This window comes from Tamandua tetradactyla, chromosome 25 (assembly GCF_023851605.1).
Source record: "Tamandua tetradactyla isolate mTamTet1 chromosome 25, mTamTet1.pri, whole genome shotgun sequence".
NCBI lineage: Eukaryota > Metazoa > Chordata > Mammalia > Pilosa > Myrmecophagidae > Tamandua > Tamandua tetradactyla.
This window is the reverse complement of record NC_135351.1, coordinates 28688289-28702801: the sequence shown is the minus strand read 5'-3', so window position 1 is coordinate 28702801 and position 14513 is coordinate 28688289. Positions and strand designations below refer to the sequence as shown.

The 14513-nt window shown below is 36.6% G+C and overlaps 1 protein-coding gene across 4 annotated transcripts in view; it reads right to left on the bottom strand.

Moving 5' to 3' along the window:
- CARMIL1 (capping protein regulator and myosin 1 linker 1) overlaps positions 1-14513 on the bottom strand; it is a 338321-nt gene that overhangs the window by 108547 nt on the left and 215261 nt on the right. For all 4 annotated transcript variants that reach the window (XM_077143786.1, XM_077143787.1, XM_077143789.1 and 1 more), the window contains exons 17-20: positions 14237-14306; positions 5388-5469; positions 4535-4634; positions 4376-4430 (exon numbers count right to left, since the gene is read on the bottom strand). In XM_077143786.1, the coding sequence (XP_076999901.1) occupies positions 4376-4430; positions 4535-4634; positions 5388-5469; positions 14237-14306 (307 nt within the window). The remainder of the gene's footprint in view (positions 1-4375; positions 4431-4534; positions 4635-5387; positions 5470-14236; positions 14307-14513) is intronic.

Sequence of the window (14513 nt, the reverse complement as noted above, 5' to 3'; positions counted from 1 at the left end):
TGTGGCAAAATTTTAAAATTGGTGGATCTGGGTAACTGGAGGTAAGGCACACTGGAGTTCTCTATATGGGATCTGAATTATTTCTGTAAATGTCCCATAAGATAAGCACTTCCTGTAAGTTTGAAAGTATTTAAAAATAAAAAATTTTAAAAATTAGGGGGGAAAACAGCAACAATCACACTCAATGACCCACTTCATAAGGGAATTAATTATAGGGTACCCACTCATGCCATAAAGTGTCTCATTTTGAAACTGCTGGCTAAAAGACACTGATGAATGAGATGTGAAGGTTCAGCCATAAAACAAACATTTGGAGTCAACTTGGAGAAGCTACGCTGTAATGCTGAATAGCAGCCACTTCTCTTCTCAGGGAAGCAGTAGAAAGTGACTGATAAATCAACCACTATACAAAAATATCTTAGTTTTACTATGGCTGTGCTATGCCTTTTATCGTTTTAATTCTATATGAAGTGAAGCAATATCTTAAAACCACCACAGAGGACAAGTGCAAAAAGTAAAACCTAGCCAGAATTAATAACAACTAACATTTACTGAACACTTTATGTTTAGCTGTTACACATATTTATTCATTTAAGCCTCTCAGTAACCCAACATGTAAGTGCTATTATTATTCCCATTTCCCAAAAGAGAAACTGAGGCACAGAGCAGTTACATGACTCACACATGATTACATAATAAGAAAGTAGTTGAACTGGGATTCAAACCCCAACGGTCTGGTTCCAGATTTCATGTTTTTAACCACTATACCACACTGCCTCGATTGATTAGCATATCCTAGATCGTTCTGATCAGCACCCCCTTAGATTGATTTTATAAGCACCAATCAGAAAATACATGCACAATTTAAAAAAACTGTAGAAAGACAAATTTGTGTGAACTACAAAATTCCTTCATAGATAAGGTCAAGGGTGAATCCAAACCAGCAGAGACTGAAAACCACTGGACCTGCAGGCAGGTTTTGTTTGACCTGCATAGGATCTTGGAAAAAAAAAATTAACTTGGTTTCCAACAGACTTACCCCCAAGCTCACTTTATTTATTTATGTGCCTTCCTAGTCTCATAGGCATTTGCATGTACAATCCTTGATTTAAGCCATAAGTGACTTAATGAAGTGGGTGAAAATTCTAGCACTTGAACCCATAAAACCCTAAACGTCAGAATTTAGACTTCCCTGGAGGACATGGATGTCTTTGGGGATGCATGGGGTGGTCTATATTGGCCCAGCCACACTAACCAACCCCACATGTTTATTCTATAAGCAGCTCCAACATCACGAGGAGGATGCTCGAAGCAGCTCTAAAGATTATCTGCAATCAGGTCCACAGTGGCCCATGGGATCAGTGCTTCCACGACTCTGTGAGTGATCTGTGTGCCAGCACAAACACAGCCAGGGTGCACTTGTGTCCACTCACCCACTGAACACTGACTTCCAAAACAGCCCCCTGTGAGAGGTGTATCTACAATAAGATCACCAAAGATCGGATGAGGATATTGATGGCTTCAAGACTCAGATAAAAGCTGCAAGATGGGTTTGGTTATAGATCTACCAAGTAACCACATTTACTGCCCAAATTTGAGCATGTTTTCCAACCCTAAAACGTCTTAAAGTAAAATAAAAAAAGGTAATATTATTAATTTTAAAAATAAAATGGCATGGTGAGTGCTAAGGCAGTTAAATTCTCAGCCAAGAAGCATGCACAGGTTTAGACTGAGACCAGTTAAGTGATGCTGCTTCAAATATTCTGAGATCCCACACTAAAGTAAATGGAAAAATAAATTTTAACCAAAACTGCTTCAGACTCAGGAAGCTTAAGATTTAAATGAAAACAAATGCAATATTACTTTAATAAAAAAAGTTGTAATCACATCTCTCATCACTTCAATAATCTCGATTCAACTGCTAACAGAAATGATATATTATGACTTCTTCCTAATACTGGAAAATTGCCAGTTCTGCAAGCTAGCGCGTAACAATTCCAGCACTATATTCAAATTCTAATACACCCCAGTTAACACTTCAAAATAATAGGCAGAGTCATTAATGTGAACAGTACAGCCTGAATTGCATGCATATTTATAAGGTCATCCCTTCTTGATTTATTGCACTTCCATGTGATATTACTATTTGAAATCCCACTATTTCTTTCCATAGCCGAACATGCTTAAACTAAGAATCTGTCTCCTTGCTACAGGCACTCACTCTCAAGAGAAACATATTCTGTTCCATTGGTTACAACATGGCTTTGTATGTAATACTTGAATGCAAGATTCCCTGTTCCATTGGTCCCTCGCTGTTACCACCCCACGACTCTGGGTGCAGCAGCCTGACACCCACTGTCTACAGCTGAAGGCGACACTGGAGCCTGAAAACTAAAAAACATTCAGGTTTTCCAACTGAACATAACGTACAATACTGGGCCAATAAAGTACTCCATGGGCTGCCAAAGAACAAGCTTTACAAACATATGGTTGGAATGTAAAAAATATATATATATTTATATATTTAAGACCCTTTAAACATTTTTTTAACAAGCCCAATTTTGCTAGTTAGTGGCATTTTTATTGTCATACGGCTCAACTCCTAAGTATTTTTATTTTGCACACTATTGATTCAGAAGTAGATAAAAAATGTGACAACTGTTTTTGAAAAAGTCATCTACTTTTCAATGACATGTACATGAAAAGCTTTTCAATATACTTTATTTTCAACACCTCAGCCAAATTTAGAACTCAACAGAATTCACATTTCACAACAAACTTTACCTTCCCCAAATATGTTTTTAGGCCTATTTTAAATATCATGGTTATCTTTAAAGAGATTTCAAAATTATAAAAACAGAGTATGAAGATTCTTATGTAATAGACAAAACAGGAAATTAATAAAATATATTTTTCCTAAATGTGTGCCAAGAAACAATAATCTGGGATGTCTATAAATATGATTCTGCAATATTAGCTTTCCCAATCTTTCAAAACTGGGCCAACAGTGGGAATATTTGAGAAATGCAAAGTAGAGTAATGCAAAGTCAAATTAAATATGTAAAAGATCATAAATTCTGACAAGTATAAACTGCATTCTAAGTACACCCCTAACTTTAACAGCCAAGTGTAAGAAAAACAAAATATGGGATTTATTAGCAAATGAGGACAAAGGGAAATGACTAACATCATTAAATAATAATGAATTTCAGTTTCAAATCCATAGGCTGGAAATTATAGCCACACAGTGAAGAAGAGAGAATACAGAATTTTCTCTTGCCCTCCAACGTAAAGTACCCTAAAGAGGTATGGGCAAGGGCCACAGAGGAAAATTCTTGTCCCCAGTAGGACAGGTACTCTTATCCTGAGCTTTTGAGAAAAGCTGGCTGACAATTATAATAGAATTTGCTAATACCTCGTATGAATTCCAAGGGGAAAAAGTTTTTTTTCAGTGTGGCAGATCTTGCATAATTAATAGGGGAAATCACTCTCATGACCAAAGTAGCTATAACAAAACATGACTCTTCATAGCAGGAATATGCATTTCATGAGAATTTTAGAAACTGCAAAAGCCAAGTTCAGTGCCAAATAGTTGTGAAACAAAGGGACAAAAATCTCAAACAACGTAAGTGAAAGATAAAGTGTGACATGCCAGTTCTAAATTAAATGGATTAACGATGGAGTGCTTCTTCCTTTGCCCAAAAATATCTTTTTGTTTTTTCCTAATGAATTTGAAAGGACAGCAAAACAAGATGCTATTTGAAATTAAATGTCTTTGCCACCAACCAAGTGGTGGTCAGGAGCAACTAGCAGGGAGAAAAATATAAGGAGGGTTATTAGTGCTCAGTAAGCAACTGAAGGTGGAGGACAACTTTCTTAGTCTCTTATAGGTTTACATACTTATTAGATGAAATTCAAATTAGCAATGTTATGTTTCTCAGCATGACATAAGGTCATAAAGTCAATTATATTGTAAAAATTCATTTCTGTCAATCTGCATACTATAGCTGAAGTTAGGAAATAGTAAGGTTATAAAAAAGATGGGCTTAGGAGTCCATTTATACTACTTTTCATCTATTAAATTATATGAAGTGAAGACTGAATACATTTTAAAGACAGTCTATAATTCTACTAACGCAAGAAATATTTAAAAAAAACTAAAACAATGAAAAGAAAACCCAAAATAATTCTAAGGCATTAAAACTTTTTCCCTTTACAAAAAAAGTATCAATAACAGAACAAAAAAGTAACAGTTAACAGACTATGTATACCTAGATCAAATTATCTGACAGCATATTAGCACTAATCCAGTAAGAATAATAAGTAAGAACAGCAACAAACAATTTTAATCAAAAGGTTTTAAAATAATACTCACTGATTCTTCATCTTGAATCATCTGGACTAAGTTGTCCAAAACAGGTGTCAGATTTCTAAAGAGATTTTAAAGATGTGGACAGTGGAATCAAATCAAAAGCTTTCAGGAGACTGGTTATTTTCATCATTTTTGTCATATAAAAAAATTCAAAACTCTTACTTGGATTTCATATTATTAAAATTTTTGCCTAATGCCAGGTGTTGTATTGATCTGTTTTTACTGAGCCACACTATCAAGGTAGATAGGTCAGATTCTAAACCTGTAAAAAAATCAGAGTAGGTGGAGAATCAAAATACATGTGCATAAAGGCATGCTCAGATGGAATACATTTAAGCAAAGGATCTATGCAATTAGGTGACTTGGGTGCCACCAGAAGAACCCTGGGGATTCTTATCTTTTATTTTCAAAGAATTTATTGCTCTCTTTTCATTTCCTATTATTTCCAGGGATAAACACGTTCTCTACAGAGGCTTATCTAAATTCTCTTACACAATCAGTGACTAAACAAAGTCAGCAGGAATTCGGAAAGGATAATGACAGAAAGTTTCATCTCCTGCCATCACTTTCAGAGAGAAGATTCCAACATACCTCGCCAGTAGCCAACTGGTGTTAAAACTGGCTACGCAAAACAGGTTTTTACATGAATGATCTACCACAATCAGCAGAAATGAAGCTAAAGAAAGACGCTTATGAATATATAAGGTTGTGATTTTATCATCGCAAGAATGTAAAAGGTCGGACTCAAAGTTTTATCTTTATCAATGCACTGCTGACATTTTTTGCTTGACCTGTTTTACTACACAGAGCTTGCCTTTTTGGCCATGGGATCAACTTAGTAAGATTTTGGCACAGATTTAGTCCATAAATAAACTTTGTTGTTACATTAAAAAGTTCTAGTAGCCAATAGTTGAAATCACATTTCTATCATGGGCTTGTCTACATAGGGCTGGATTTTTTTTCCTCCCAACTTACTGCACATATTTGTTTCCTTTCTTTCTGACCTCTTACTTACCATTGTCGGAGATGTCTAAGCTAGTGATGTTGTGGATTTCAGCAATGCAGCCTTCTAATACCTGAGCACCTCCCGATCTCAGCTAGAGAAATACAAACCAAATACAAGGTAAAGTCTTCACCTACTGGAGGTACAACAGAAAAATTAAAAATAGGAAAGATTGTCTTAAATAAACTCAGTGCCAAAGAAAAAGGGAAAGCTTAGCAACTCCAAAATAGGTACCAGTCGTGGCACAGAGAAAACACTCATCATTGATGCTGTTTCCCATAACACATGAGCCAACATTGAACCCTAAGGTCATTAAAAAGAAAAAGAAGATGGAGACCAGACCACCCAGGACCAATGCTAACAGTACGGTGATGTCAACCCATGAGAACTTTCATTTCTGACTTTTGGCAATCTACTGAATTCCTTTAATACACAAGAAACAGTTACTATTTTATCTGATTCTTATAGACTTTAAGGTATAACTCTCTATCCAAGGAACAGCAAAACAGCCAAAGGAGACAATAAAGACTTACTGTGAATGTCAACCACTTCAGGAAGGACCCATCCCTAACTCTTCTACAGAAGTGGATGTAAGAACTATTATCATAAAGCAGGTGGTACCTACTTAGATGATTATAAAATGATTTGGACACTTTGAGCCACGGAAGGAAAAGATGTTAGATTAGCCTAATTATGTTATTATGTTGGCTTCTTATAAAACTAAGAGCAAATTATTCTCTTCTCAGTACCTAATTTATTACAAAGAGAAAGGCAACCTATAAACTCAATACTTTTCATCTTTTCCCATGAAACTGCAAGCAAATTTTACAGAGTGCAGAATATCTTTTGGTTTTCCAATCAGCACATATTTGCTAAATTCCTAACAATTATAAGTGTTGTATGGAATGCAAAATTTCCCAAGCTGTGACCTTTTACTCAGTAAACTTCTAATCTAAGACATATGGTCATTTACTGGAAACCTGTCTGTGCCAAGGAACATGGTAGAGGTCCTTCTTTCATTTAGGAAAGCTAAGATATATTAAAAATTTCTAAACTCAACTTACAATACAATATGCTATATTCTACTTGTTCAAGTCTTGATGTAAGAACTTGAAGAATCCTTACTCCACAATTTGAGGTGAAGAATTTTGACAGTATCCTGGACCAAAACAAAATCTGCCAGCTTTTCTGGCTATTTGTGTGTTAAGCAGCATCTTGCTCAGATTTTGGGGATTGTTCTTTACTCAGGCATATTTCAAGTTTGGCTTTTCCCACTTTTTATGGTTACTCTGGGGTGCCTGAATAGAACTCTCTAGAGGACTGTCACAAAAGCAAACCCAGTGAGGCTGGTCTACATACTTCAAGGAAACCAAGACTAACTCCACAGCTAAAGAGCCTCTTTCTAACCAGTATGTGGAGCGTCTGACAAGAGTGAGTACCAGGCTCCCATCAAGGATTTTCATTACTTTCTCAGCACTTTCCAACTTATCCAAAAACCCCACGAAGCTCATCTCCTCACATCCCCGCCATGTCTTCTTTATTTCCTGCTAGTCAGAGTCTGGCTCATGGACTGGGGCCAGGCCACAAGCACTTTGTTACTGGTCTGAGATGAAATAAGCACAGAAATTGAGTATAAATACTTTACAAATCTTAGGAGAAATGAGTTTAGCTCTCTTGCACCTAAAAACTGGAAGCTTGTAGTGTTTATGACTTTTATATTTTTCCCATAATTCACTTTTATTGTATTTTATTGAAGTATTAGCTTATGAAAGTTTGGAGATTCAAAAAAAAAGAAAATAGCTTCTTCACTACAGATGCTTTGAAAAGCATTCCTCCAGGTCACAGCTTGTTAATACTTGAAGTGAACATGTACATAGATTATATCAAAATTAAAGCAAGAAATAATTTAAAGCAAAAACTATAAAGATACATAATATGATTTTCATAGCATGGAAAATATTAAGTTTTTGAGAAGATAAACATTAGTGAATAGGTCTTTACAGTTTCATTATTTGTTAATATTGACTTCTTTGCTGAGAAGCAAAATTTCTACATGAAATTCACTACTATTATTGAAAATGTCGCTAAAAATACTCCATTGACAGAAATTGAAATACAGGTGGCAATGAAGTGCTTTATTCTGTTTATCATATAAATACTGTCAACTGATGATATTTGTAGGATATATAAAACATACATGCCAACTGTTCTAAAAAGTCAAATATATCAATACATCCTAATGGCTTCATTCATAAATTATAAAGCCGAAATATGGGTGGGCAAAGTACTTACACAATGGCCAAGCTGAGGAAAGCCCAAGAAGAAAAAAAAGCAAAAAGAATGTTATCAGCAGTAAATGAACAAGGATAGAATAGGAGCTGAAGACTCAACCAATATAAATACAAGAAAGCAAAGAGTCAGGAAAAATACTTACAAATAAAATTTGCTCCCAAAACAAAAATTAGAAATGTAAATAATAAAACCTTTTGTTTACTAAGAACATTACATTGAATTCACAAGTTATTAGATGCCTAAAACTCCTCCAAAAGATAAAGCTTTCCCAACTCTGGGATCTGTCCTGTAACCACTTGTTGAAGAGTGCTTTGAAAACTACTGCTTTTTTATTTCTTTGCTTTGTATACATGTTATATTATACAATAAAAAAAGTTTAAAAAAAAAAGGATAAAGCTTTCCCAAATCAGTAAAAGCTTTTCCTCCATTACTGGAAATGAAATCCTTTTAAATGAATTTGCATAATTAAGGCTATGTCTGTGTGTGTTCATGTAAAACTAGTTTTTAAATTACCCTCCTTCAGATCCCATGCACTAGCATTATTTGGAAGAAAGCAAAATCAAAGAGGAGTAAATGTTACTAAAACACAGTTCTTTTTGAAATGTTAAAAATAAAATCACATTTCTTTCAAGAGAGTAGTGTCCTCTCAGTCAAGGAAGATGGGACATTTCAGAGGTTGCTTCTGATTCTAAATGAACTGCTATATCTAATGCCCAAACATTTCATAATGAGGAACCAGAGAAACAAGGTAAACTAAAATTTTTAATAATTCATTTTTCCTCCTTTAATACCACTTACCATTTTAAAAGATGTGGCAAAGATTATAGATTTAAATACATAACAGCCCCCACATTATCTACTTTTCCTCTAGAGGGGTTCCAATTTTAATTTTGAAAATTTACTTTTGGGCGGGCCACGGTGGCTCAGCAGGCAAGGACGCTTGCCTGCCATGCCAGAGGACCCGGGTTCGATTCCCGGTGCCTGCCCATGTTTAAAAAAAAAAAGAAAATTTACTTTTTAACCTGGGAAATACAATTAAAACCACAAATGTGGAACATTCTCAGCTTTGCATTCCATATCGAGACTGAGAGGAAACTGGATGTTGCTAAACATACAGCAAAGTCACCTTCTCATTCCCAAGCTGGCTGACTGACTATCAAATTGAATAGAACTGCCTCAAAAGTTATCTGTTCACTGGTTACAATGTCTTACTCTTTTCAAATTTTAATATTTTTGTGCATTTTTTGTATATACCAAAGCACCTTACAATGAATTGTGGAATAATGTATAGGGAGATTTCTTCTTACAAGTCACTAATTCCCCCATCCAGATCTGAGCCTAACCCTCAGCTACAATTAGCCTTTGCATTTTCTCTGAAGTGTCAGAGATTTTTGCCTCTCATATGGAAGGAGCCTGGGAATCCAGGGTCCAGGATTCGCCCCCATATTGAGAGCAGGTGACTGCACGTAGCTGCCTGCATGCCTAGGACAGACACGAAAAGTCATCAGACCTCCTCAGAGTAGGGGAAGAACGTACAGATGATATTCTTTGTAACAAGGCACTGAAACTCCCCTCCCCTGATCACTGTCGATAAGAAACCTCCAAACTCCTGCTTCAAGAGACCTTGCCGGAGCTTGTTAACACTCCCTCATAAGCCCTCCCTGCCCATTTTGTGGAGCACAAACTTTCATTTTCCACAGTCGGCCCCCATGTGGAAGACCTTCTCCTGTTTGTAAGTCCTAATAAAATTCATGTCCTCTGGTCTTCAGGCTGCCCCAACCCCAGCCCTCCAAGAGTGAGGCTAGAACAGAGACTAAGCCTGAAGAATTAAGTTGCAGCATTTACCTCCTCCTGTCTTGAGGTGTGACTACCAAATATTACAATTTTTAAAAGCAGACCTGGAAGAGTAGAACCAATCGCCTCCTTGAAGGTATGTGGATGCGGAGATTACACATGGCTGGCCCATGTAACCATGACCATACAAAACTGTTGAAACTTTGCTAATGGAATTAACCTCAAGGACACTGGAACACAGACACACTGCACTGAACAACTGCTGTTCTGCTAAAGTCTTACCCTTTAGGGGGGAATTACATCAGCCACGGGCCTGTCAGAGGCAAATCTCACCACCACCCGGGTAATATCGTTTTGGGTCAAAAACCAGATATGACTATAAATTGTCTAGACTAGTTCTTTTTCAATGATTCAAAATAGCTTTGAAGACAATTTCTCCCCTGCTCTGCCCAAATGCTTTAGGTTTGACAAACTATTTTAAAAACATCTGAATAAAAATACTGTGATGCTGACCTCTACTATAAATTCTGGCATTTAAAATAAGGCTGGCTCTACAGTAATCCTCTCAACTCGCTAGGAAACGGCTGACATGTATGCTGGGCTCACTTTGTGCCAAATGCTATCCCCGAAAACTAATATAGTCCCATTCGACAGATGAAAAACATAGGGTGAAAGACGTGAAGTCATTTGACAAACCAAGTGGTTGAGCCAGTCTCAAAGTGGGGCAGTTTCACTCCAAAGTGCCCACACTTGGCTATGCCATTCTTTTGCTTCATGAGACTACATTTCTGCTATTTTCTCATAAAAAGATGACTCCTTTTCTGTACTAAAATACCAAGGGAAAGAAAATGAAGTGATATAATTGATGTCTTCCTAAATACCTTAAGGAAGACAGTTTTATCAGTAAATACATAAGTTATCTGTAAATGTGAGGTAATTCCAGCACTTACTAGCTTATTCCTCACACGTTCTAAAGAATATACAACAAAATTTTGGATTTAAGTCTCCAAATAACAATGATGCTTGTGTTTTAGGAAAACAGCACCAGCATTCATAAATACCTTCATGGTACTTTTTATTTTAATAGCATGAAGTGGAAATCTGTTCTCTCATTCAAACTAATGCATGCAAATTCAGAAATGTCCTGAGAAGCTCAAGGCAAACTCCCCCACGAAAGTCAGAAGAAGGAAAGAAAGTAGCAAGCATATGGTGAAGTTGAAAATCATTTGCTTATCAAAGTTATTCTAAGTTTCCCATCTAGACCCTTTACTTCCTCCTTCCAGGTTACTTTCCTCTCTTCTCCTGCTGAAATCAATCACACCTTATGTGATAGCTATTCACCTTCTCTGGCACCCATACAAACCTGATCTTGAAATCAATCACTGGATTTTTCTCTCTACCAAAGGAGGCAAGAATCTGGCTCACATATTCCATTTAACTTTTATACTAAAATTAATTACCTATGAATAAAGACTTCCTGGTATTTCACAGTTGTTCTTTGTTTCCGTGGCCTGTGCAGGCTGTTGTGTGAGGTGTGAAGCCCTTCCCCTGCCGGCAGCAAAACTGCAACATCAGAGGGTCCCAAGCCATCCAGCTCTCCTGCTTCAGACCCTTGACTCCTCTCACGCCTATCCACCCCGCACTCTGAGTGAGTCACCCCTGCGGCAATGGCTTCCCAAGATGTTTTTGGAGTCAGGGAGATCTTACCATCTTCTGTATTTTAAGATTAGAACTCTCTGACCTTCAGAGAGCATTAGGTGCTAAATTCAACCACAATTCTGACTGGCATGCTAACAGCATAGAAGGGTTGTATCTAATGAGGCTAAATGGAGAATGAACAGAAAAAATACATATACATACATGATCTTAAACTTTCAAGTTAGTGAAAGCTTCTTCCTGAGAGCATTAAATAAACACTGAAGTATTGAATGATTAAAAAGCAACTGTTAATACTCAGAGCACTGAGTATTCCTACAGGGGTAACATCATAACCCCAAACAGCTTTGGGGGGAGGTTTATTATATCACGGAGATGGGCAAAGTGAAACCTAGTTACATTTGGGCCTCTCCTCCTAAGAAGCAAAATGCGTCAAGTTGCTATAACAATAGTTCAGAAAAATAATTTTATATTTCAGTACCCCATGAGCAATATAAAATGTAGCTTCAATAAACATGGTCACCAGTAGAGTGATTCAAGTTTCAAAACAGTGGGAGAACATGTATTAAAGTAGCTTCAGCGCTTGCCCCCTCTTGGTAGTCAATTTGTCAATAATCCATTAAATGAATGGCCAAAATGAAGTTGGAATTATCTAAAATAATAACAGCTAATCCCACCACCAGGAAGTAAGCATTTGATTTCGATTCCTGCCTTAATAAGAAAAAAAATCGGCGGGCCACGGTGGCTCAGCAGGTAAGAGTGCTTGCCTGCCATGCCCGAGGACCTGGGTTTGATTCCCGGTGCCTGCCCATGTAAAAAAAAAAAAAGAAAAAAAATCACAAAAGAAAACATCTAGTAGTCACTACGTTGAACCATATAAAACTTCCAGTAGTCTGCCATTTATCCTCTACAAAATAGCAATTTTGTATGGTTCACATCTAATGTAACTGTCTATGAAAGCTATTCCCAATAGGATCACAATTAAACTCCTTTGTGATTCTATTGGGAATAACTTTAGAAAGAAGTTTAAGGGACAACCTACATAGCAATATAATACAATGCTATTTGGGCATATAGCCCCTACCAAATTACTGGAGAAGAAAATAAATAATCATAATTAACATTCTAAGAATTACTACTGTCAGTATTATAATTAACATAGGACTGAGAATTAGGAAAGCCTATTTTTGTTATGGCACTGCTGTAGCGAGCTGAATTGCTTTGTTTTCTTCAGGCCTCAGTTTTTTTATCTTAAATACAGAAACCAGATGATCACTCCTGCCCATTCCAGCTTTGGTCATAGATTGAAAAGGAAGATTTTACATTGGTGGCAGTCAGAATATTTAATCAGGAGTAAAATGATATTAAGGGCCACAGAAAATTCTGTGGTCTCATCTAGTAGAGTAGTCAGTTTACTCTGCTTTCCTTCTTTTGGCTAGGCTAAGCCTTCCCTTCTCTCATTCCACTACTACCACCTCTAATAAAAAAATGTTTTTATTACTGATATCCCTCTTCATAAAGTACTGGTAAACAAATAATGAATTCATATTACCAGAATAGGCTTCCATTTTATAGTCTCTCTTTATAAATGAGAAAGCACTGATTTACACATGGAAATTCCACAAGGCAGGGTTAGTTTTTGGGTTTTGATTTTTGTATTTTGTTTTTTTGTTTTCGAAACAACCAAACTAGTAAATCACATGGTTGATGTTCAACCCAGATGAGTTTTAATAAAAAACTCTATACTAAAAATTTATATAGTACTATTTCAGACTTATCAGTTTCTAGAATTTCAAACAGGTAAAGCATTAATTACATTCAACATTTAGTGTTGGCCTGGTATCTGGCTTTGTATTAGGTTCTAAGAGAAACACAAAACAAAGACACAAAAATGCCCTCTAGAAAGTCACAAACTAGATGGGAAAGCATGCCAGAATCGATTTAATAACTGTGCAATTGGTAGTTCATTATCCAACTATGTCACAGTCATTAAATTCTAGGCTATTAGAAAACAGCAAGATCACAAGGGGCTGAAGCAGTCAGGGAAGAAATTCTGTGAGAAAGAGATATTCTGTGAGAAAGAAATAGTGAGAAAGAGACAGAGACAAAGTGAGAAAGAAATAATAGTATAAGCAAACAACTTCTGGTATGTTGAAGTGCCAGATATTCTAAGAGGCATTTTTTTCAAAGAAAAGAGCTTTTAAATCTCATAACTACCCACTGGGGGAGGTACTAATGTTATTTCCATTTCACACATGCAGAAATTGAGATTTAGCAATATTTAATTTACCAAGACTGCAGAGCTCGGATGAAACCCTAGGAATCTGACAAGTACCCATGTTAGCGGAAGTTAGACTTGAGCTAGCGTCTGAAAGAGAGGGACGTCTTGGGGAAGAAGGGGCTATGTAAGAGTGTCTTGGGAAGAAAGAACAGTGGACACTGAAGCCCAGAAATATGAATGAAGAATCTCCCACCTTTATCCCTAGGAGGAGATCAAGTTTGACACATGGGGTAAGGTCAGTTTGCTCCTGGGTATTTCCTTACCAATCTCTACACAACTAAAATTTTCAACATAATAAAAGTTCAAGAACCCTCTAATACGTAGAAGTTTTCAGCCTCAATTCTTCTATACGGAAGTCTTTGACGGTAAATACTTGCTCTTATTGCAATTTCAAGAGGCAATATAAATATTCTGTTTAAAAATCAAGATTTTAAAGAGCAAAAATAACACAAGGCAGCCAATTTTTTCGAAGTTTTCCAAACCCAAGTGAGATTGTACAAACCTGTCCTACAAGGAATGCTGTGTGTTACACTTGTTATGACGGTAAAGCTCATTTATAACTTATTTCAAGGCTTCATCATATAAGATTTAAGCAACAGGCACCAAAATGGAAAATGAACAAGGCATTAAAAGTACACTTGAATGATTTCTGAATGGGGTTCCATGGCTGCTTACAGATACAACTCACAAACTACCCAACACAAGAAACTTCCATCATGTGTGTTTTTCTGCTTCATTTATACCCTGTGGAATGATAGTACTGCACTCTTTCCAGGAAAAAAGACAGAACAATTTTGAACCTATTATCTATTCCAGGGCAGCCTCAAGGTGCTCTTACCTCACAGTTGCTGAGATCCAGAGAAACCCCCTTCAGGCTATGATTACAAGCCAGGCCCAATAACAGTGCCCTGAGGGAAGGAAACACACAAATATTAGGTATAAATTCCACATGTGGCACCAAAAAATGCAAGCATACTGGATAACACATGAAAAAGAATGGCATTCCTAAATCATAGATCTACTGCCACAAGCCATCTCACTTTTTAGAAAGCCAACTGCATTTCTGTCTCCCAACAGCAGGGAGAAATCAATACCAAGACATTCTTTGGACCAAT